This window comes from Tinamus guttatus, unplaced genomic scaffold, assembly GCF_059628265.1.
Source record: "Tinamus guttatus ecotype Peru unplaced genomic scaffold, ASM5962826v1 Tinamus_guttatus_pri_ptg000314l, whole genome shotgun sequence".
Lineage (NCBI taxonomy): Eukaryota > Metazoa > Chordata > Aves > Tinamiformes > Tinamidae > Tinamus > Tinamus guttatus.
Genome location: NW_028288848.1, coordinates 3,812,453 through 3,832,965, shown reverse-complemented (window position 1 = coordinate 3,832,965; position 20,513 = coordinate 3,812,453). Strand labels below are relative to the sequence as shown.

Here is a 20,513-nt window from a genome sequence, read left to right as displayed (position 1 = left end):
CACCTTATTCCACCACTCCTCATATATTTCCTCTTTCCTTGTTTCGCCTCCCAAGACACCGTTCTCAAACATGCACTAAATTTGTCTCACCTGCAATTTCAAGCATTTATTACACACCTGACCCAAGGGATACATTTAATGCTCTAATCTCCCAAGATATCCTTTGAGACTGTAAGGCATTCCTACAGTTTCAGATCCATTGTAATACTTTAGACCTATTCTTTAATTCAAACCTCAACATTTTTCCCAGGGAGCCTTGAGCTGGGATGAATAATTTGGAACAGAATAATATAAAAATAATCATCTTGGCAAGCCATAAACAAGCAAATTTAGTACTGAAATGCAATCAAGTCACCGTAGCAACACTTTGACAGAGTAAGCTCACCTCCACAGAGTTCTCTGCTATCATAACAATATCAGGAAGGGCATCTCGGGCATCTCATGCCAGACCAGAAATCCATTTAGCTCATAACTGCCTTTCCTCACCCCCGTTCCCATTTCTTACTTTTTTTTTTTTTTTTTTTTTGAAACACAAGTTTACTGGCTCTTGTTTATACCTAACCAAATATTTCATCATTTTATAGCCTGATTCACAAACCCACCCTGAAACAGGACACAAATATCCCAAGCACAGTCAGTATCCTGTTCTCTGAACCATACAGCTCTCCTGTATCACAATAAGTTCATTCATACTCCTTCACACTCAGATCACCAACTGGGCTAATTAACTCACAAATAAACATTAAATACAAAGTAGAACCCTCATTCTGGATCCAGAGCCTTTCTGCCCCAGCAATCAAATCATTGCAAGGGGGGAAAAAAAAAAGGGGGAGTTGGAAATAACTCCTCCCAGTCTCTCCCGAAACTGCAATTGGCGTCAAACACTGTTGTGAAACCTCTTAACAAAGCACTTAGGGAAATAAATCTCAGGCTGTTAAAACACTTGTGACATCACAGTTATTTCTTTGAGCAACATCCACATTTTGAATTTACAGCACACGCATGCTGAGATGGTGGACTCCACAGGAAAAAATGTATCGTCTCCTTCCTCCTTCCTTCGGCTCTTTTACCAGAGATAAAGCCGACTGGGATTGTAATGTGCTTTTCTTACAAAAGAGTCGGCATTGTGAAAGCTGTTAGCATACAAGGAGAGATTACAAAGAATAAGACCATTTACTTCTGAAAAGGAAACACTCAGAAGGGAAGTTTACTGAGGTCCTTAAATTTCTTTCTTACTGCTCTCATCGTGACTAGCCTCTCAATTTTATGCTGCCTCAGAAGAGAGCACATCATCACTCGAGCGTTGGCAGGGAAATGACAAGAAATGATATTTTCATGATGCCCGTAGTCAGTTCACACTGCTCACAGCAAAGGGAGGTCAGTCTTACAAGCCACAAATGTGTTTATTGGAAAGGGCCAGGTAATTTTATAGCCTATTTTTTTTTTATAGTTATTCATGTTAATATGGCAAGTCATCAAAATTCATGCTTCAAGGCATAAGCTGATTTCTCTAGAGAAAAATAGTTATCCCAATGGCAGTAGGTTTGTTTTGAGAGTTTAACATTGATATTAACTGTCATTTATTGGCTGTTATGAGAGCAGGCTAGTAAAAACAGCAGGCCTCCTCTTGCAAGCTCTAGCTAGGAAAATCAAAAACAGCAAAAAAAAAAAAAAAAAAAAAACACACACTTTTACCTAGCATAAACCATAGAAGGGTGTTGCTGCCAATTAAGCAGTGCCACCAGAGAGTAAGGAGAAAGGAGGGCTGGGGTTTTGCCTCCATCACATTCCAGAACTCACAAAAATTAAGGAGCAGGGAAAGTTACCTTTTGCAATTGAGAGCTTCTTTTAGGGCATAATTTCACAACTAAAGGCATCAATTTAAGCTAAAGATGGCAATTTATTTGGTGCCTAAAGACAACACGGGATCTCAAGATCACCCTATGCATTAGACAAGATATACCAATCGTTTGTCTTGATAAAGCATAGGCCAAATCCCTGCTAGTCTTCAGCTATGGATGGTTGAAAACTGTAAGCACAGTAGCTTTTTTCCCTTACTCTAAGACTGGTATTTATTAGTGAGCTTCATTCAAATATCTGCCCAGTTGCTGTAGAAGGACAGATAACTCCATTTTCCACATAGGATAAGGTGAAGAAACTTGCCTGAAGTTGCATGTAGGGAAGCTAGGACTCAGCTAGTGGTTCTCAATTCCCAGCTCTAAGCAGAAGTCATATTGTTTCCTACAAGAGGGAAATAAATAGAAGAGACCAAGAGCATGCATTTTTCAGCTTCTTACATTGATCCTTTGGAACTGAGATAGCTAGGGAAAGTGTAAACACACTATCAGTAACATAGTGACTAAGTGGTAAGGCACAACAGGAGCTCACATTTGCTTACAGCTGCTTTTTATCCCCCTGCCCTGCAGAAGGGTTTCTAGCACACAGGCCTCCTGACCTCCAGCCTCCCTTCTAGGTTACTTCTAAAAATTTAGTTCTGTTTTCGACTTCAAAAGGACTGTGCAGGCCCAATTTTGACATCAGTCCCAACTGCCCCAGTGGTTACAGGCACTATGCATCTGGCAGCTGAACACCAAGTCCACTTTAAAGCCGGCCACTTCACTAAAAGATCTCCCCACCTCTGCTGCTGACCAGGACCTTTTCAGCAGTGACAAGAGACAGTTGTCCCCACAGACACGTCCTAGCTCGTCTTTACTACCTAAACATGCTTCTTCGGGCAGTACCTGGAGCTCAGTTCCACTCCAAAGGGGTTCTGGTTAGTAGGCAGAGCAAGTTTGCAGCATTACCAACAGGAAGAGATATGAAATTCCACTTTACAAAAAGCAAACAAAATTTCCTTTTCCCCATCAGAAAAGATTTTTTTTTAATGCCTACTTGAAAGTAAAGAAAGGAACAGACCATGTAATCACATAACGTGGTAACCAGTGAGTTCAAGCTGTTTATAAGCAAGCCAGGCTCAAGGCTCTACCTGGTCTGATCAGATCTGCAAGTCCAACATGTCTTCAAGGTGACAAACAAGGACCTGCGCTCACAGTTCACAGAAATCTATTCCATATAGAAATTCCTCTATCCTCACTGATCTTCCTCACATAGATATAACCACTAACAAACTCCCTTAACATATTTGAGCTTCAAAAAATTTACGTCAAATCTTTGAGTCTGTTCTAATCTCCAACATGACTGACTGAAGTATCGTAAGATAACTGCCACTTTCTTCTGATGTTTCCTTCACATACCCTCCCCCTACCAACTTCAAGCAAGGAAGAAAAATCTCATGAATCAAGCTTTCTAAATAAATGCTTGGGCTTTCTTATTTGTACAGCCATTGGAGATTTTCAGTCCTCTTTTCACCAAGGAACACTACACCAAGCAGCTGTTTTTTCTCCCACTACAGAAAAGCTGAGATTGTGAGCTCAAAGAAGGGAAAAAGAAAAACAGGAGGGAATACATAGGAACAAGCAAATACACACACACAGTTATGCACACAGACCATTGCAATACAGCAGTACAAGCAAATTAGCAGAACTAACACTATCTTTGCACAAACGTTTTGCCTTACGGGAAGATCAGATATCAAAGTCTCTCTCTCTCTTTCCCCTTATGAAGTCTTCAATATACAATATATGGGGCTTCTCTGTAAATTCCTATTACTTTTAGCTCAGCCTCTTTCATAAATGTACAATCTATGTGAATGACAAGATAATTGAAGAGACTTTTTATTTTTTCACCCAACAATAAAATGGATGCAAGGAAAACCCATGCCGCTTCTTTATGGAATAAATTCATTGGGAGGTAGGTGAGGGAAAACAAGGACAAACAGAAGGAAGGTCTTTTACCCCCTCCGCACAGATGCAGTGTATCAGTTTAGAGTGCAACATAATTACTTATCATCAACCTGACACATCTTCACCCACCACTTAATGAATCTCACCAGGCAAATGACTCAGTGCAATAGCAGGGGGAGGCACGGAGCCGGGAAAGACACGCTTCCAAATTCCCTCACACCTCCCCAGGCCTGCAGAAGTAGACCTGTAGAAGTCAGTGCCTTGTTGAGACCAGATATCAGGTCTCTTGAGTTTGCTCTTAGCACCAAGCACAAACTTTCTCAGCATGGAGAGCACTGAGGACCTCAGGGGAACAAGACAATCCTGCTATGGCCAGGACATCTGAATGACACCAGGGAAAAGAAACTTTCCTAGCCATAAACAGCAGGGTCCCTGCAAAGCACAATATTTACTACACATAATTGGTGCTCACAGGGATCTGGAGCCCCAGACAATGTCCTCAGAGGAAACACCCTAGGTGCTCCAGCAGCATCAAGCTTATGAAAGTAGCAAGAGCAGCCCAGGGCTGATAAGCATTGGCTCACATCCTGAGGCACAGAAGCTGCTGGCAGGACAGCGCTAGGCAGCTGGTTTTTATCATCAGTGTTGAAGACACAAGCTACCTGTGGCCTTTGCTTTTCCTGTTACATGTTGTACAGTTCTTATCTGGTAGAGAAATCAGAAGAAAAGGTAATTCTGCATTTTAGAAATTAAAAGTAGTTGTCTGTTTATGCTGCACAGAAAGTGAAAAAGCTGGTGTATATCTACACTTAAATTTTTACAGCACCAAATTTCCAGATGTTTCAGCACATCCTTTGAGAGGGAGTTAGTGGCATCTGGCCCTTTCTGTAGTAGTACTAACAATAATCTTTAACTGTTTGCCTGTACAAATCCCAAGACACAGATTCGGATGTACCTGTACCCTCTACCAAAAGATCTTAAATACAAGGTCTATTCAAGGTAGTATAACTGGAATGTTTTTTTTGTTGTTGTTGTTTACTCAAGCTCAGCCCTGAATATGCCCTTTTCTTTTTGCAATTAGTGGAAGATATATCCCTTAGAAAAGGTAAGTACAATTTTACTGAGCTCTGACAGAATGACTGCACAGATTCAAAAAGATGGAAGAGCAAAATACAAAGGTATTGTTTTGTGCTTAAGAACCATTAACTACACTGTGTTATTTGTACTTCCTCTTAACATATCACCTCCTGCCTAACTCCTGTCTGTATTTATTATATACCCGCAACATGGAGGCACCCATAGACAAGTACTTCTGATATGTTTTAGCAATATCATTGGCAGAAATAGATACAATCTGGAAACAGATGTGCAAGTTTGTCCCCTAATTTGCAGAACAAGAATTGACAAGCTGCATTTAGAACATTATATATCTATGAAGTGGCATGAACATTGTTTATCTGTTAAATGATAATATATATTAACCTTAATATTCATTATCTTGATTTATATGTTGGTTTTCATGCAGCAAATTAATAGGGTTTTGTTCTTTTTGATTTACTTGATAACACTGCTACATTTTATGACTGGTTACAACAGAATACATTTTTAATGTCCTTAATAAATTTGCATCTTCATTAATGCGGAATGTTTTATCCATGCAGACAGGGCTGGGCTATGAGAAGCACATCATTAGATCCTGAACTAAATCTGATCCTTCAAAATATTAGCGTATGATCCCTCCCTTTCTGTTACTTCAAGGCACAACCCCTTTGCTAACAACTAAACAAAGACAAAAGCCAGGACCCCAAATTCAAGAGTTATACTGGCTCTCATTCTTCAAGGAGATAAGAATGTAACAGAACTCAAAAAAAAGCACTGCTAAAAACTGGGACCTATTTGAGGCATCGGCTGCAACTTGCATTTTCTAGAAAGGGCTTCCCCCCCTCTCTAATAAAACTCTTTTTGAGAGCAGGCAAAATAGCAAAAGAAACTTTGGCAATCAGCTAGAAGAGGTGGCTGCACTAAAAGTTTATTACTCTGGCAACTAATATAGGAGCCCTCTCATTAAAAAAAAAAAAAAAAAAAGCCAGCTATAGAGCTATGGAAAACTGCAAAGCCCCTAGAGGTACTGGGGGCTCAATACAGTGTCCCATGCCATAAGAAAAGGCAGCGCTCAGCTCAGTGCATGAAATCCATGTTCTAAACCTGTCCCCAGCACTGGCAGATCTCCCCCTGTGATCAAGCTGCAAAAAGATTCTGCCTCCTTCGTGAACAGCTGAGTGTGCAAATTCACTCCTTCCCCTCCCCCCAGATGCCTTCAGACAGATATACAGAGCAGTCAGCGGTTCATACGTTTGCAGGAGAAAAATGCAAATAAACAAATAAAGACACGAGGAAATGTCACTGTTACAGCTTCGAAAATGCCCATGGGAGATAATGTAGCTGTATTTATCAAGCTCTGATATTCAGTTAAAGAAAATGACTTAGTCGCAAGGAGCAACTGAAGCACTGTATTTATGGATAAAAGCATTTCAAAAAGTTCTTTCAAGTTTCCTTGCCTACAAAACTACTGGTTAAAATGTACTTAATGAAAGACTTTCCCTCCCCCCACTTTCTCGGTTCTTCTCACATGAATTTGTTTCTCCTACCTACTCCAGCTAAAAGACCCAAATTTGCTGCTGCAAACTATGTTGTGCCACTAGGTCACAGGTTAGGACCTTATTAATGTGGCTCAGCAGGTTGAAAATAAATATGAATCAAAAACAGCCCATCTACAAAACAGACAAGAGAAGTGCCAGCATAAAATATGCAGGAGAGCAATGAGTACAGTAATAGGAATATCCTGACAATTTCCCCTGAAGGAGGCAAGTAAATACTGCCAACCTTTGAAGTCTCCCATTTTAAGAACCTTCGAGTATGGAGGAAGAAAGTCTTCAGAAACACGTCAACAATATTGAAGATGACACGGGTGACTATAGCCCTGATCTGAATGAGGGCATTCTTCCATATATAACCCAAAGCAGGAAAACTGTGTGAACAAGTGTAAGCTTGGGGCTTTGAATTTAGATCTATATCCACAGAGCTGAAAAACATACAGACAAGACAGGTGGACTTTGCAAACAACAGAATTGAAGAGACAGAATGAAAGGAGTGATAGATACATTCTGGCACATCTCTCCAAAGCAAACATATTTATACAGCAGAGAAAGAGAAAAAAAACTAATCCTCCCCACCTTTGTCTGTGGCTCATGGATAACAGTTGCTATTCTGACATTTTTATTTACTGAACATATATTCTTATCTTATTTCAACAGTAAAACAAACATCTTTTAACTCTCACAGCTTAATCCTCTTTGTGATCTGCAAGATATCTTGAAGAGAAATAAAAACAGTATATTCAGTTAATTTTTCAGTGACATTCTTTTCTCCACCCTATTTCTTCTAAGAAAAACAAAGCAACAAAAATAATTTAAAACAAAATCCAAAACAGTGGAATCAACCTGCTGAGAGGTAACAATATAATTAAAAGCAGGTCTCCCCTGATGAGAAGTCTCATTTAGTGTCTACTGAAATTGGTATCTCACTCGCCACCTGAAGCCTGGTGAGCTACTGAGCCTCAGCTCTCTAGAAGATTGTATAGATTCTCTTTTCTCTGATTGCATTTCATGCCTTTATGTCTGTCACCAGTGGTATCTTAATTCATCGGTATTTTTGGAAGGGCCATCTCCATCCATTAGCACTGCAGCCAGCTGGAGTTAAACTGGCTGAAAAGTTATAAAGAAATGCCATCCTAGCAGGTAGGAGTGTGTTTATAAAGAAGACAGATTCATATCTTGTAGGCAGTGGCATAGTTGTGTTATAGATGGTTACAGTCCCATCAGTCACAAGACTGCTTAAATCACCCAACTACACCTTCAAATGACAGATGTGCTTATAACCAGCTATAACACAAATGACTCGTGGCTGTGACATGCTTCTAAACAGCCCCTCATCATTCATCAGCCACACTCTGCACAGGAGAAGTGGTATTTCTTTGTCATGTATTCCAGGCAGTTTCCTCTTCAGCTGTAGGTATCTGCAGAATTACCTTTTTCCTCCATCCTTCAGAAACAGAATTCTTGACATAAGAAATCAAACCAGACCTGAGATCACGCTTTCTTTCATTCCCAAACATCAAACCTTGAAGCAGGAAATAAATTAAAAGGCAGAATATGTTTCTCCTCCCTATTTCATTTTTCTATCCTTTTTAAACAAGCAGGAAGATTTAAATTAACATGTCACTTAAGCAGCCAGGAGCAGCAAAAGCTAATAACCTCCATCAGGTGCACTAAATAGTAAGATATACCCATCTTGTCATTTCTTTCTATTGCACTAAGAACAGAGGAGCTGTCCTGGGATCTTCATAGGGATATTTATTAGTGTCCAAAGACATGCCTGCATAGCAAGCAGAAATCTAAAAGAAGAGCCAGGCTCAGGATGACACACAGCAGAATCACCCGAGGCTTGCATAAGACAACAGGAGGAGGTGACTGATACAAAAATGAAGATCAGCATTCACACCAATCATGAGCATGAAAGAATCAAGAAAAATAGGGAAACAATACAAAGATAACTGGGTTGCTTTTGGCTCCCCTAATTCTTTCAGTCCAAAGCCTTTGACTAGGAATTCTGGATGCTTAGGCATGCAGCTGTATCCAAGTTCTTATAAAAAGCAATGTCAAGTGAATCTGGAGCAATCCAATAGATCCTCAAACAATCTGAGGGACTTCTTGCTAAAAATGGCACAGTTGCTAGATTTTAAGATTCAGTGAAATATTAAAGATAGTTCATGCAATAAAAACTCCAATATATCCAAAATATGGAAAATGATTAAGACTTAATCATGAAGTCATTAAGACTTCATCATTAGGATGAAGAGTGAGGAAGGCTCTAATCTTCAAGCTCAAGAATGAAGGCTAAGTGTGCTAGCAGTAAGTGTCATATTTGATAATCCTGTTTGTATATTCTTCCTTACACTGCTTTGAGATGGGATATTGAACTAGAGGAAACAATATAGCTGCTCCTAAATACTTAATCACAATCTAACATTAAGACTGAGGTTCAGAAAAGCAAATTTTACTCACTCACTAGATCTATGCCTACATCCTCTAATAACATTCACAGCTCCTTCTTTTTGAAACAAATAAAACTGAGGTCACTGTGGCATGCGTCACAGAAACCAGTTCTGAAATGAATACTGGTAGGCTTACCAGTATAGTTGTGTGTACTGGTCATACATTTCAAGCAAGAGGTGTGTTGCCCACTGATTTATCTGTCCTATTTTCAGCCTGCAAACAGCATCTCAGCACAATTCTACATCACATCAGATGAGCAAAGTAGCTCTTAGTCTTGCAGTAGAGAGAGGTGTCTTCTCATAGTGTAACACCAGGCCTCCCCCAATGAGTAATGAAACAATGATAAAGACACTGCAGGGTGAAATGACTAATTATAGCAACAGGAAAACATACGTATATATAACATTTACAAATCTGAAGCCCTAGGAGCAATATGTGTAAAATGAACATCTCTGACTATCCCAAGAGCATGAAAAACTGCTTATCCAACCTCACAAAATAGTGATACTTTCAAGTATTTTTGCCACTCTTCAGAATAAATGCTACATGTTTAAGTGCTAGCTTGTTCTTTTTATTTTTCAATTTCTCCAAGCCTGAGAGAATTTTTTTTTCTCCTATCTGCAGGCTAGTGTAGGCTAACACACTCTACAGGCTTATATGACACTCCATGTCAAAACCCTCCTATAACATTCTCATAAACTCCTACCAAGTTCCTTGAAGAACAAAATTATTCTTTCTTTCTTACCCAAAATTCTCCTTGCAGCTGAAAAACCTTTCCTAAATAAGTATCAATCTCACAAGCAGTTTCAGTTTCAACATTTCCAAAGGTTTTGTACCAAGATAGCATTCTGTCCATCTTCAGTGACCTGTATTCAAAGTTCCTGGACTGCCCACAGGACTTCAGTAGGTAGAACGATGAAAGAACTTGTGTTTCATCCATTACAGCTTCTGAAAGGACCACTAGGGACACAGACACGTTTTTTGGAGAAGTAGAAACAGATACGATCTACTCTCAAAAGCAAATAATAGCCTTGAGAAATAGACCATGCCCAATTCTTTCCTTTGGTTCACACAGTGCATTAGATGCTTTGAAAACATTGAGGTATCAAAGCATCCTCTATAAGCCACTACAATAGACAGCACTGAAAAAGCGGAAATCAGATAACTGGTACCAATACTAACAGTCCTGAATAAGCAGACCTTCACCATCCATTTGAGTAAATTTTATTCTCAAATACTCCCTCACAATCTTAATATCATCCTTTTCACAAGGACTGTCTCTTGCCATGAGATCCTTCATTACAAACAAGGGCCCAAGGTTGTTGGGTTGTTGTTCTTAAAAATGTTAATTGGTTGATTTGATTCCAAATAAGAGGGGAGGGAGAAATCAAATGACAGCAGGTTCATCATGAAATACATTATCCAGATGAATACGACAATCAAACTTCAGCTTCTTCATCTTGAGTACAAATAACAAAAATGAGACAGAAGGTTTCTAGCACATTAAAAATCCAATTAAATTTAATAAAAGAATTGCATTGGACTCTTCCTATTTAAGAAAGATGGTGATTATTAACTCAATTTATTTCCATACCTCCAAAGAGAGCTCTCTGTGATGCTTCCCAGGTTGTAGTCATACAGCTTTGTCAGAATCAGAATCACCTGAAGGCAAAAGAAGAAATCATGGTTAGTCTGAAACAATTACAATCTCATAGAACTGAAATGACCCCAGGGAGAGCTTAGGATTCCTTCAATGGGTGCTTAACATAATTGAATGAATTGTTAAAAGCATTTGCCTAAATGGACATGGGAAGTATTTTCAGAAATGTATGTTCAGCCAATCTAACATTTTCCTGTTCAACTCCTCTGCATGATATTGCCAACAGGTTCTTCATTTTCTTTACTTTATCCTAGGAAGCAGAGTGAAGTGGGAAGAAGCTGAATGCTTGACAGAACATTACAGGATACAAGATGAAATCTGCAATATGTGATAGAAATGCTGACTGCTTTCTGCTGTTTCCTGAGCACCAAAACTGTCGATCTGTGCAGCTACGGCCTATGGATAACCCTGTAGCCTGTCTTCCCCTTCTTGGAAAAAAGTCTAAGAACACTGCAAAGGGGCAACCACCCCTTAAATTTTTTAGTTCACTAAAAATATACTGATCAATTGACATCAGCTTTTATAGTAAAAAATAAAAGATTTTAAATGCAGCCACAAGTTTCAGATAGGGCTCTAAACCACACTCCTACAGTGACTTCATGCACTGTGGATTTGGCACATCCTTTAACAAATACGGCTTTTAAGCACTGCACTCTAAAAGGGAAAAGATATCTTAATTTTTGGAGCATGTACCTACATATGTATGGCAGAACTGCTAAACAGAGAGCCACCCACAAAGTGATTCCAATCAGAGGACCTCATCCTCAGCTCTCCTGGCAAATACATAGCTTTAAACAGCTGAAGGAACAGAATTTTTCTTCTGGATTCCCAGTTTCCCCCCACATCCCTGCCCACCTTCCCCAGACAGGTGTGTCTATTTGTGAGATGGTGCTTAAGTTTCTCTCAGTTTCCTGAAAATGCAAAATGATCACAAGTTGTGCCCTGGGAGACTCTGACTGGATATTAGAAAATGGGTTACCCAGAAGACTTGCAGAACCTCCACCCCTTGGAATTCTCAAGACCTAGCTAGACAAAACCAGAGCTGATCTAGTCTACAGACAGTGCTAGTTCTGCACTGAACCCGAGGTCAGACTAGGGACCTCCAAATACCAGTTCTAATCAACATTCCTACCACTTCAATGAGAAGTTTTAGCTTTAGTCAGAGTGGAAGTGTTTCTAGGTTTAGCAGTTTTATTACTTCTTTTGATAAACAGCCTCTCCCTCCTGCCAACGCAGACACTTCAAGAATAAAATTACCTTGCGGGTGGGGAGAGAGGTAAAGGAAAGAGGAAGGTAATTTTAGCAAAAAGTTTCCAGCAAAACATTTCAGCCTGCTCTTTTGTTAATGCCTTAAAAAAATAATTACTGACTTTCAAGATGATGGGATCCTTTAACAACTCCTACATTTGGGACATAAACCACCAGACCATTTCTATTGCTACTAATTTATTTTGCATTTCTCTGTGCCAGCGTGCTGTATATCTTCTCTTCCCCTCTATCCCATTAGCACTGCAGTAAATCAGAGAGGCACAACACTTCTTACTGACAGAAACACTGATCTATATACCCCCGCATTATTATTTTCAGCCTGACTTCCTAAGAAACAAGGCTTACAGGTACATCCTTGCTCCCTGATAACTTCTGTATTCATCACTCAATTTCAGCCAATCCAGAAAAGCAGCAAAGACTGGAGAAAATGCAGTTCCTATCAGCTTTGTGGAAGCTGGCAACAATGTGGAGAAGGAAGAAAAGCAGGGAAGCTCTTCCTTCCACAGGAGAAGCAAATTGAGCTTGCAGCTGCTGCTACCAGCCATACCAGGCATTGCCCCTTCCCAAACACTCAGGAGATCTGCAGGATGGACCGCAGCGGCATGGCCATGCTTAGGACATGAGGGAGCATGTAGTGATTGCCATTAAGGACCAAGCAGCCACGTGGCAGTAGATCTGGCACTCGCATCCCATCAGCTCTCCTCCTAGTAGGATTCATCATGGAAAAGGCATCCATGAGAAGAACAGCAGCCTCCCGTGCTCCTTGCCCCCATTTCCACTTCCAGCTTCTCACCACCCATCATGACCACATGCCTGAGTGAGGGCCTCACCCTGGCACCCTGCACACAACTGGCAAGAAAATAGTCAAAAACAATCCTTGGCAGCAGACAATATCCTGCAGGGGACCAGGAGTGTCCAAGCATATAACTTGCTGAAGGTTACTACCAGAACTCAGGATCAGCACAGTCCATCCACCTTGGGGACAGGCTGCAGGGAGACTATGTCCACCGCCCGCCCACAGGGGCTGTTTTTGCTATGCTTGGACCTGAGCCCCTGGCTGACTCCAGGCCCTGCCCCACCATCATGGGACCCTGCCTGGCCACCAAGTGCCCTGGCTCACTACCATCATCAGTGGTGGGACCTGTCTGCAGGGCCCCTCTCCTCCTCCAGGTTCACAGGCCCCAGTGTTGTGGGAGAGGCGACTCCAACTGCTTGGAGGAGTGTCCCAAAGGTCCCCCCCTCTTTGGAGGGAGTTCAACGTGCCAGTCTTCCTGCTGACACATCCAATGGCATCTGCAGAGGGTACATGTGCTCATGAAGGCTTGTGCCCCTCTATGCTTTCTGGGGGCTCCATTTCCATCTCCACACCCTCCAGGGCAGCTTTTGGCTGCAGACGCAGAACCACATGGCTGTTACCCTGCACTGCCTTTTTCAAATTGGTCAATAAATCTCCTATTTGAAGTAAAAGTTGGGGGGCAGGGAAAGGAGAGGAGGTTTGTGCGCAAGCATAAAGCATCTCCGAATAGCCACTCTCCTGGGGAAAGATAGTAGAAAGCTAAAATAAATACAACTGAACCACCAGCCTGTGGGGCTACCTCCCCTCTGATGTAGGAATTGCAGACACCCCAAGTCCCAAGTGCCTCTTGAATTTGGGAAGCAGCTAGGCAGAAATCACAGTTATAGCAGAATTGCTCACAGCTTTTCCAAGCATTGCTGTCCCTCTCAGGCTTCCCCTCTCCTGCCTGTCAGAGAAACCAGAAATATAAGTGACTGAGAACAAGGTCATCCAAGGGCACCTGAGAGGTGGGGTTTTTTTTCCCCCCCCAAACACACTCCAAGGAGATTCGGCATCAGTTGCTCTAGATAATCTGACTGCCATGAGCACAGCTCACCTTTCCCTGGGCTGCCTAAGGGTGGATTTATTCCTTAGCACAGATTTCCCAGACCCAGTTTCCTCCGATGAATGAATATTTTGATATCTGAGGGTTTTAGATGTAGACCTGAAGCTAGCATAGAAACTAAGAAGAGTACAGAGGAAATATAGCATTTTTCCCCTCATCTCCTTGCCCCTGAGGATCTTAGGGAAGATCATGCAAGAGTCTGAAGGAATGCGTTCCCTATTTGTAAAACCAGGGCATTATAATCACACCCACTTCTATAGAGTGCTTCAAGACTAGTAGTAGGTAATTACCAGTGTTGAGAAGACCAGGAAGTACATGGACAATTTTAAACTCTTCAACAGGGGGAAAAACGGCAATTGACATTCCCGACAAAAATTAAAACAATGCTAGAAATAAATGTTTAACAGCTAGAGAGGTGAAATCTCTTGTTCTTTTTATTTTGCCCATAAATTTCACCAAAACCCACACAGTCTAATGCAGGACAGTGCTGTTCACTAAAAACCAATGGAAAAAGTAAAATTGTATGTTCTACATATCTACACAGATATATGCATATTAATTTAGCTCTTACAATATTTCTAAAATCAGAGGTATCCCTAGACTTACCAAAACACCAATTTTAATTCTGGACTAGCTACCTCTAGGACTCAGAATAGCCATATTATATCCTGGCTAATTAGCTTCAATATAAAAGCAAAATAAAATTTCTGAAATTTATCAATTACAAGATAACATTTCTATTTGAAACCAAACAGTTTTATAATATATATATATTTTATAGTATATGCAGTATAGTATTATAGCATAAGTATATATAATATATACTTATATATATACAAACACCAGCTTGTTAGGAAATAGTTTAGATACCTCCATAAGGTACAGATCAATATCAAATCAATATCAATACCTATATCAAAAACACATAAAAGACTTTCCTATAAACATTCCCATTTTAATGGGCCTATATCAAATTCCTGGATAGCTTGAAGTCTATCTCCAGTTTCATCTCCCTGCATCATTTACTGTGGTTCAAACACTAGCAATCTGGTGAATCTAGTGAAACTAGCTGATCTTGAGATCAGCTCAAAGGTGCATATGCAAAACAAATTATGATGCAGAAAATTAGTTATTTCTGCCTAGAATTCCATATTCTTATTTTCCCTTTTCACAGTGTTACTTGACTTAACCACAATCATCAGCTTGCATAGGTATTTTTACTCTTTCAGAAACGTTTTTCTCCTTACTGTTCTATTTTTCTTTATTATTTAACCTGCAAAGGTTGGTACCGTTTTTGATTTTTTTCTTTCCACCTCTGTGGCTGTCACTATATGTACCAAGGAATGTAATGAACAGAGACATGCATATTATGTTGTTTCAAATGTAAGAATATGGGCTGTGAAGGCACACAGTAATGAAACAAAAAAAAAAACTCACCATTTTTTTTTCCTCTTTAGTTTTTGTTTTCTGTGACTCTGCTTTCCCTGCTTCTTCACCATTCACCAATCAATATAAACTAACAAGGCAAAAATGAAAAGAACAAGCAGACTAGAGATGCAGTGAAAGAGCTGAAAATCCAGACTTATGCCAGCTCTGCTGTGAATACAGATGGTCTTTCCAATTGCACAAAGAAATCAAGACTTTGGAAAGCCCATTCACTAGGATCAACATTTGAAGTGAGCTATTTTGCCCTATCACCAGTATAGAAGTTAAGGAAAGAAATCTTCATCACTTCTGAGCAAATAGCCAAGAGCAGAAGAGAATTGATCATGGGTTTACCACATGCGCAACAAGTGTATTGGCCACAACTTAGTCTTGAAAGAGTTTAAGTTATTCATATGAAGTGAAAAAGCTGCAGTAGCAGAGATGGAAAAAAAAGACCTTGGTGGATTAAGCTCATTCACCTGAGAGAGGAAAAAGACGACTGACAAAACACTAACTTGGCTTGCCCACCTCCCAAGGGAATCCAGGACCCAGTAGTTATTCTAAAAAGGACAGGGCCTTTTTATCTCAGCAACCATCATGTTTTGATTTAAACCAAAACAGCATTTCTGAAGAAAAGCCTATTTGTCAAGCATTCCCAAACGATGATTACTCCCATAAGATCTGGGACAAAAAGGGCTTATCAGTAGGGTTATGAGAAAATTACTAGTTCACAGAAAAGACTTAAGTTGCCAGTTCAGGCCCCAAAAGATCCCTGTTGCCTTAGAAGAAGATCTAGGGCAAGCACAGTTAAGTTTTTCACAGATCTAGTTTGACTCATGTTCAATTGGTCCATGCTGTCTCACCCTAAAACACACACCTTGTAGCTGTAAGCCAGTCCTAAGCCTGGGCCAGATTTTTTTTTTTTTTTAAACCCCTTTCCACTGCAGACACATCCCTTAAGTCACAACAGACTCATTTTTAACTGTTCTACAAATGACTCTGGCAAGGCTCACACGAGGTATTGGCCAAAGCTCTTGTTTTTTTTATTGTAGTGCTACTTTCAGATTTAATGCAAGGATTATTTTTAACCTGACTTTTTCCCCAACTACAAAAAAATACCTTGTCTTATCATAGATGGTGCTGAAGTAGCTGGCCAGGTAGGTACAGTGAGAGAGCTCACACACTGCTGATGATCAAATCACTAACAGTGAGAAGGAAGTGGTACCACAGCTACATGGAAGCCTCCACCTGAACCAGCCAGTAGTGCAGGAGGTCAAGTATCCATGAGGCTTCTGTAAGACTATTGTATGCTTACTCCCAGGAATGCAACATAAACTGATGCTAAAATAAGACTGTAATTAAGCTAGGCTAAACAAAAATTTCAAATAGAAGAGTTTTTGTATTTACAGTTTGATCACTGCTTTTAAAGACTCGCTGTGCAAAATTGTCTGGCAAATATTCCAACTCAAATTCATTTATACCAACAAGGTTCTCAACTTTGCAATGTTTTACCAGCTGGCACTCTCATGATGACTCCCAAGTCCACTCTGCAAATGCTTTCCACTTTACACAGCACAACAGGGTACTAAACTCAAACAAACAACTTTATAGCTCCATGGTGACACAGATTTTTCAAATAGAAGAACACAATGAATTTTTTTTGAAGTGTTGGCTATAACTTCTCAGTCTGATTTTTACAACGCTACCTCTGAATTGACTGAGAATTGTGCTAGAAGATTGGTCCTACATGTTTTCTTATGATAATTTCAAAGACCCAACAGACCATTATTTGTGGAGTGTCAACTACAGAAATAAAAACCATTTAGTGCTACAATTGTCCAACTCCCTAACTTGGGTGCCATCACCTCTCAACACTACTTGTGTGCATGATGCTCCTTTATTCAACATTTTGTTAGGATTATGTGAAAATGACAGAACTGCAGGACTGAAAAAGCATCCTCCATCTCCCAAACCCACCTTCCCCTGCTCCCCACTGCCCTAAAAAACAAAAAAACACATCACATCCCCAAGCAACTAGAACAAAACACATACACACAGAAAAAAAAACCCACACAACTCCAATATTCTCAATAAGTTGTTCACTGAGACAGCCACTCAAACAAAAAAATCACAAATAAATCTGGATAATTCATGACTGAGAACTTCACAGTCTACTTGTTAATAAAAAAGACAAACTAAAAAATTCATTATTTGGGACAAATGACTGGTACAGATCTTGTCCTACATATAAATAATTATTTTTAATACCAGTCAGCATGTAGCTGGATCACCGAGAAATAGGAAAGTATTGAAAACTATTTAGGAAATAAAAGTCTGTCTGGTTTGCTTTTTTTGTGGATTATGGACTCCCATTCAAACAACGTTAGGCAGAGAAAAAAAGTATGATGAAAAAGGAGGACAGTTAACACAAGTAAAGGCTTCCAAACTAGTGACTCAATTCCACCAGAATTTTCCTTAAGAAGGAACCATAAAGTCTTTGTTTTTCTGCATCCTGTAATGGACTAGATAAACAAAAAAAGATCTTGCCCACTATCCTGTCTGTAACAGCAAATGGTCAGAGAAAAAGCATTAGAAACCCACCATGTAGAATGTGATAGTTCTCCTTATTAACTTCACAATCAGCAGGTTATACTTGTTGATATAGGAAGAGTGTATCAAGGTTATTACACTCAAAAGGATCGGAAAAAGGCAGCAAGGATGATGAAAGATGCGTAACAGCTCTGACTCGATAAGCTAAGATTTTTTTCATCTGGGAAAGAAACAACAAAAGATATGTTATGATAAGGGTCTGTAAAATCAGATGTGTCCTGAACTGATTGCTCACTCTAGGAGCACAAGACCTAGGCAGCAAACGAAGTTAGGTTCAAAACACACTATGTATATACCAGCTATGAAACTCCTTGCCAGTATGCAGTGGCTTCTGCAAGTTTTAGCCGAGTCCAGGGAAAACAAGAATTTCAGGGAGAACAAATGCACTGAGGTCTTTAAAATACAAAGAAACAACATATGGCACAAGGTTCATGCAAGTCTTGCACACTTCCCAAACATGCATGCTTAGGTAGCGTGGGACAGGCTAGGTCAACTCTCAGGTTCTTAGAGTTATCGGGCATACTGCCAGCCTTCAAGAAGCTGTTTAAATTCTTTTGCATTTATTTATATCTCTGGTCCTTTCAATAAACCCTTGCAGGCAAGAAATAAAATTTGCCAAACATTAAAACTAGTATTTCCTTTCTTAGTCTTGCAATATTTAGAGGAGGATATACAATGGTTTCTACTATGTTCAATTTATAGGGATCCCTTGTGTGATGACAGCTTTTAGAGGTGACAAAAAACCAGAAATGTTAGGATTAAAAAAATTTACAACCAAAGCAGAAAAACAATTGTGTTTTTATAATAGGTAAAGTCTAGAACTCAAGGTACTGAGTTACTTCTGACTCAGAATCTGTCATGTTCCTCAAATACACCTTAACCACTGACATACCAAATAATTTACGTCAGAGATGACATTTGTTGCTTTGAGCCTCTTTCCAGTTTTATTTTGCCCAATTCTTCTTTCATTCAATGCAAAAGAAAAGTGAAAACATTTCTGAACAGTTCAACATTTGATTTACAAAGCTAAAAAATAAACTGAGTAAAAGAAAGTTCCAGGGAGTAAATTACTACAGGAAGAAAAGCAGAGATACTCAGGTTTCCAAGTAAATGTAATAGATTGTGTTCCAATGGCATGAGGAAGAGTAGAGGGGAAGGAGGACAAAAAAACAAGGGATAAAAAGATGCCTGCCTGTCATCTTGAAATGTTTTAATACAAAGCCAAATAGTCAAGAAAGAGACAAGGTTTCATTTCAGAAGAGAAAAGTCCGCATGGGGAGAATCGATTACACACTATAATTGCATTGATGCTTAAAAGCCATTAGCATGAGAGCTCTGTGCATGATTCAAGAGGAAAACTCAGCCTTCTGTTTATTCATTTCACTGAATACCCACATAGGCCTCTGGGGGATTATTTGAGAATTAAGACCAGGGCAGGGTGAAGCCCTAAACCGCTTGGAAGGAAATTTCTTCTCTTACACCCCATTATACTCTCTGTCAATCAGCAGCTCTTGCTTAAGTATGCAGTTACTGCCTGTGATTTAGAGTGGACACCCAGCAAGGGTGAAAGGTTCAACTGAAGAAAAGCACTGAGCTGTTCTGCGCCTGGCCCACTCTTGGATTTGCTATTGAAACACCCAGAGCCATTCAGGAGTCTCTGGGCTTTGCCAAGGGATAAAGATTTGAAGTGCTGAGAAGCCACTTCTGAAGCAAATTTAGGAAGTCTGTGCCCACAAGTGAAAACTTGCTTCTTAGAAGCTTCTCAAACATCTAATTTTACATGCAAACTACTACTTCATTAGCACAGCATACAACCCGCTCTCAGAAACTGAGCAAGTGTGCCAGAAATCCTTTATGAAAACACACCACTTCTTCAGGATCCTGCTTTGTCAGCTATATTTATGATGGTACCCTTCCTGGTTAAGACCCAGAGGTTTTTTTTTGAAGCTTTTAGAAATACCCATAAACTCCAAGCATGCACAGTATTTCCCAAACCAGTAACCCAAGCCTTCACTTGAACATAATTCACACAAGTCTTTCTGAAGAAATAGAAAAAAAATAATCATAAAAGGCAACAAAGTAGAGAGAGGCTGAAGCTAGAGGTCGGTCTTTGAGAAAAGAACTTCATTGTAGGGCAGAAGAAATGGACGAAAAACCCCACAATCAGTATGGTACATATAATTCCTCATAGATTGCTTATCCTGGAGATCACTGCAGCACATAAAAGTGAAAAATTAGCATGCAATGAATAATTTATTTAGCGCTTTACTGTTGTTTAAACAAATCACTTTCATGAAAGCAATGTGTATTCAAGCAATAAATCACTGTTTAGCACTCTCACAAGCATAAGATACCACTTGACAGAATTATTGAATGATGTTGCATGGCCACAAGGCAAGTACAACAGATATAAGGGTAATGTCCTTGAATAATAGACTTCCTTCTCTTTTCCCCCAGGAATAAACTGAATCTTGAAAGTAAAACTTTCATCCTGGGGCAGCAGGGATGGTGAAACTTATGAATGTAAGTGCCTTTCATCTACAGGTCCCAAAAGTGTCCTGAAAACATTAACTGATCACTCCTAACAGCAGCTGTGTGATGTAGGTTGGTTTTATTACACATACCAACCATGCATAGCTTGAGAGAGTTTGTTATGGAAGCAAGGGAGGTAGGGAATATTTATTCTGATGAAATCCTGGCTCTTAATTCTTAAACTTATTCTCCTGTCCTC

General features: G+C 39.8%; 1 protein-coding gene across 1 annotated transcript in view; it reads right to left on the bottom strand.

Annotated features, from left to right (window-relative positions):
* SORCS1 (sortilin related VPS10 domain containing receptor 1) overlaps positions 1-20,513 on the bottom strand; it is a 277,984-nt gene that overhangs the window by 184,452 nt on the left and 73,019 nt on the right. Inside the window, exon 2 of the mRNA XM_088528639.1 lies at positions 10,512-10,579. Coding sequence (XP_088384765.1) covers positions 10,512-10,579 — 68 coding nt within the window. The remainder of the gene's footprint in view (positions 1-10,511; positions 10,580-20,513) is intronic.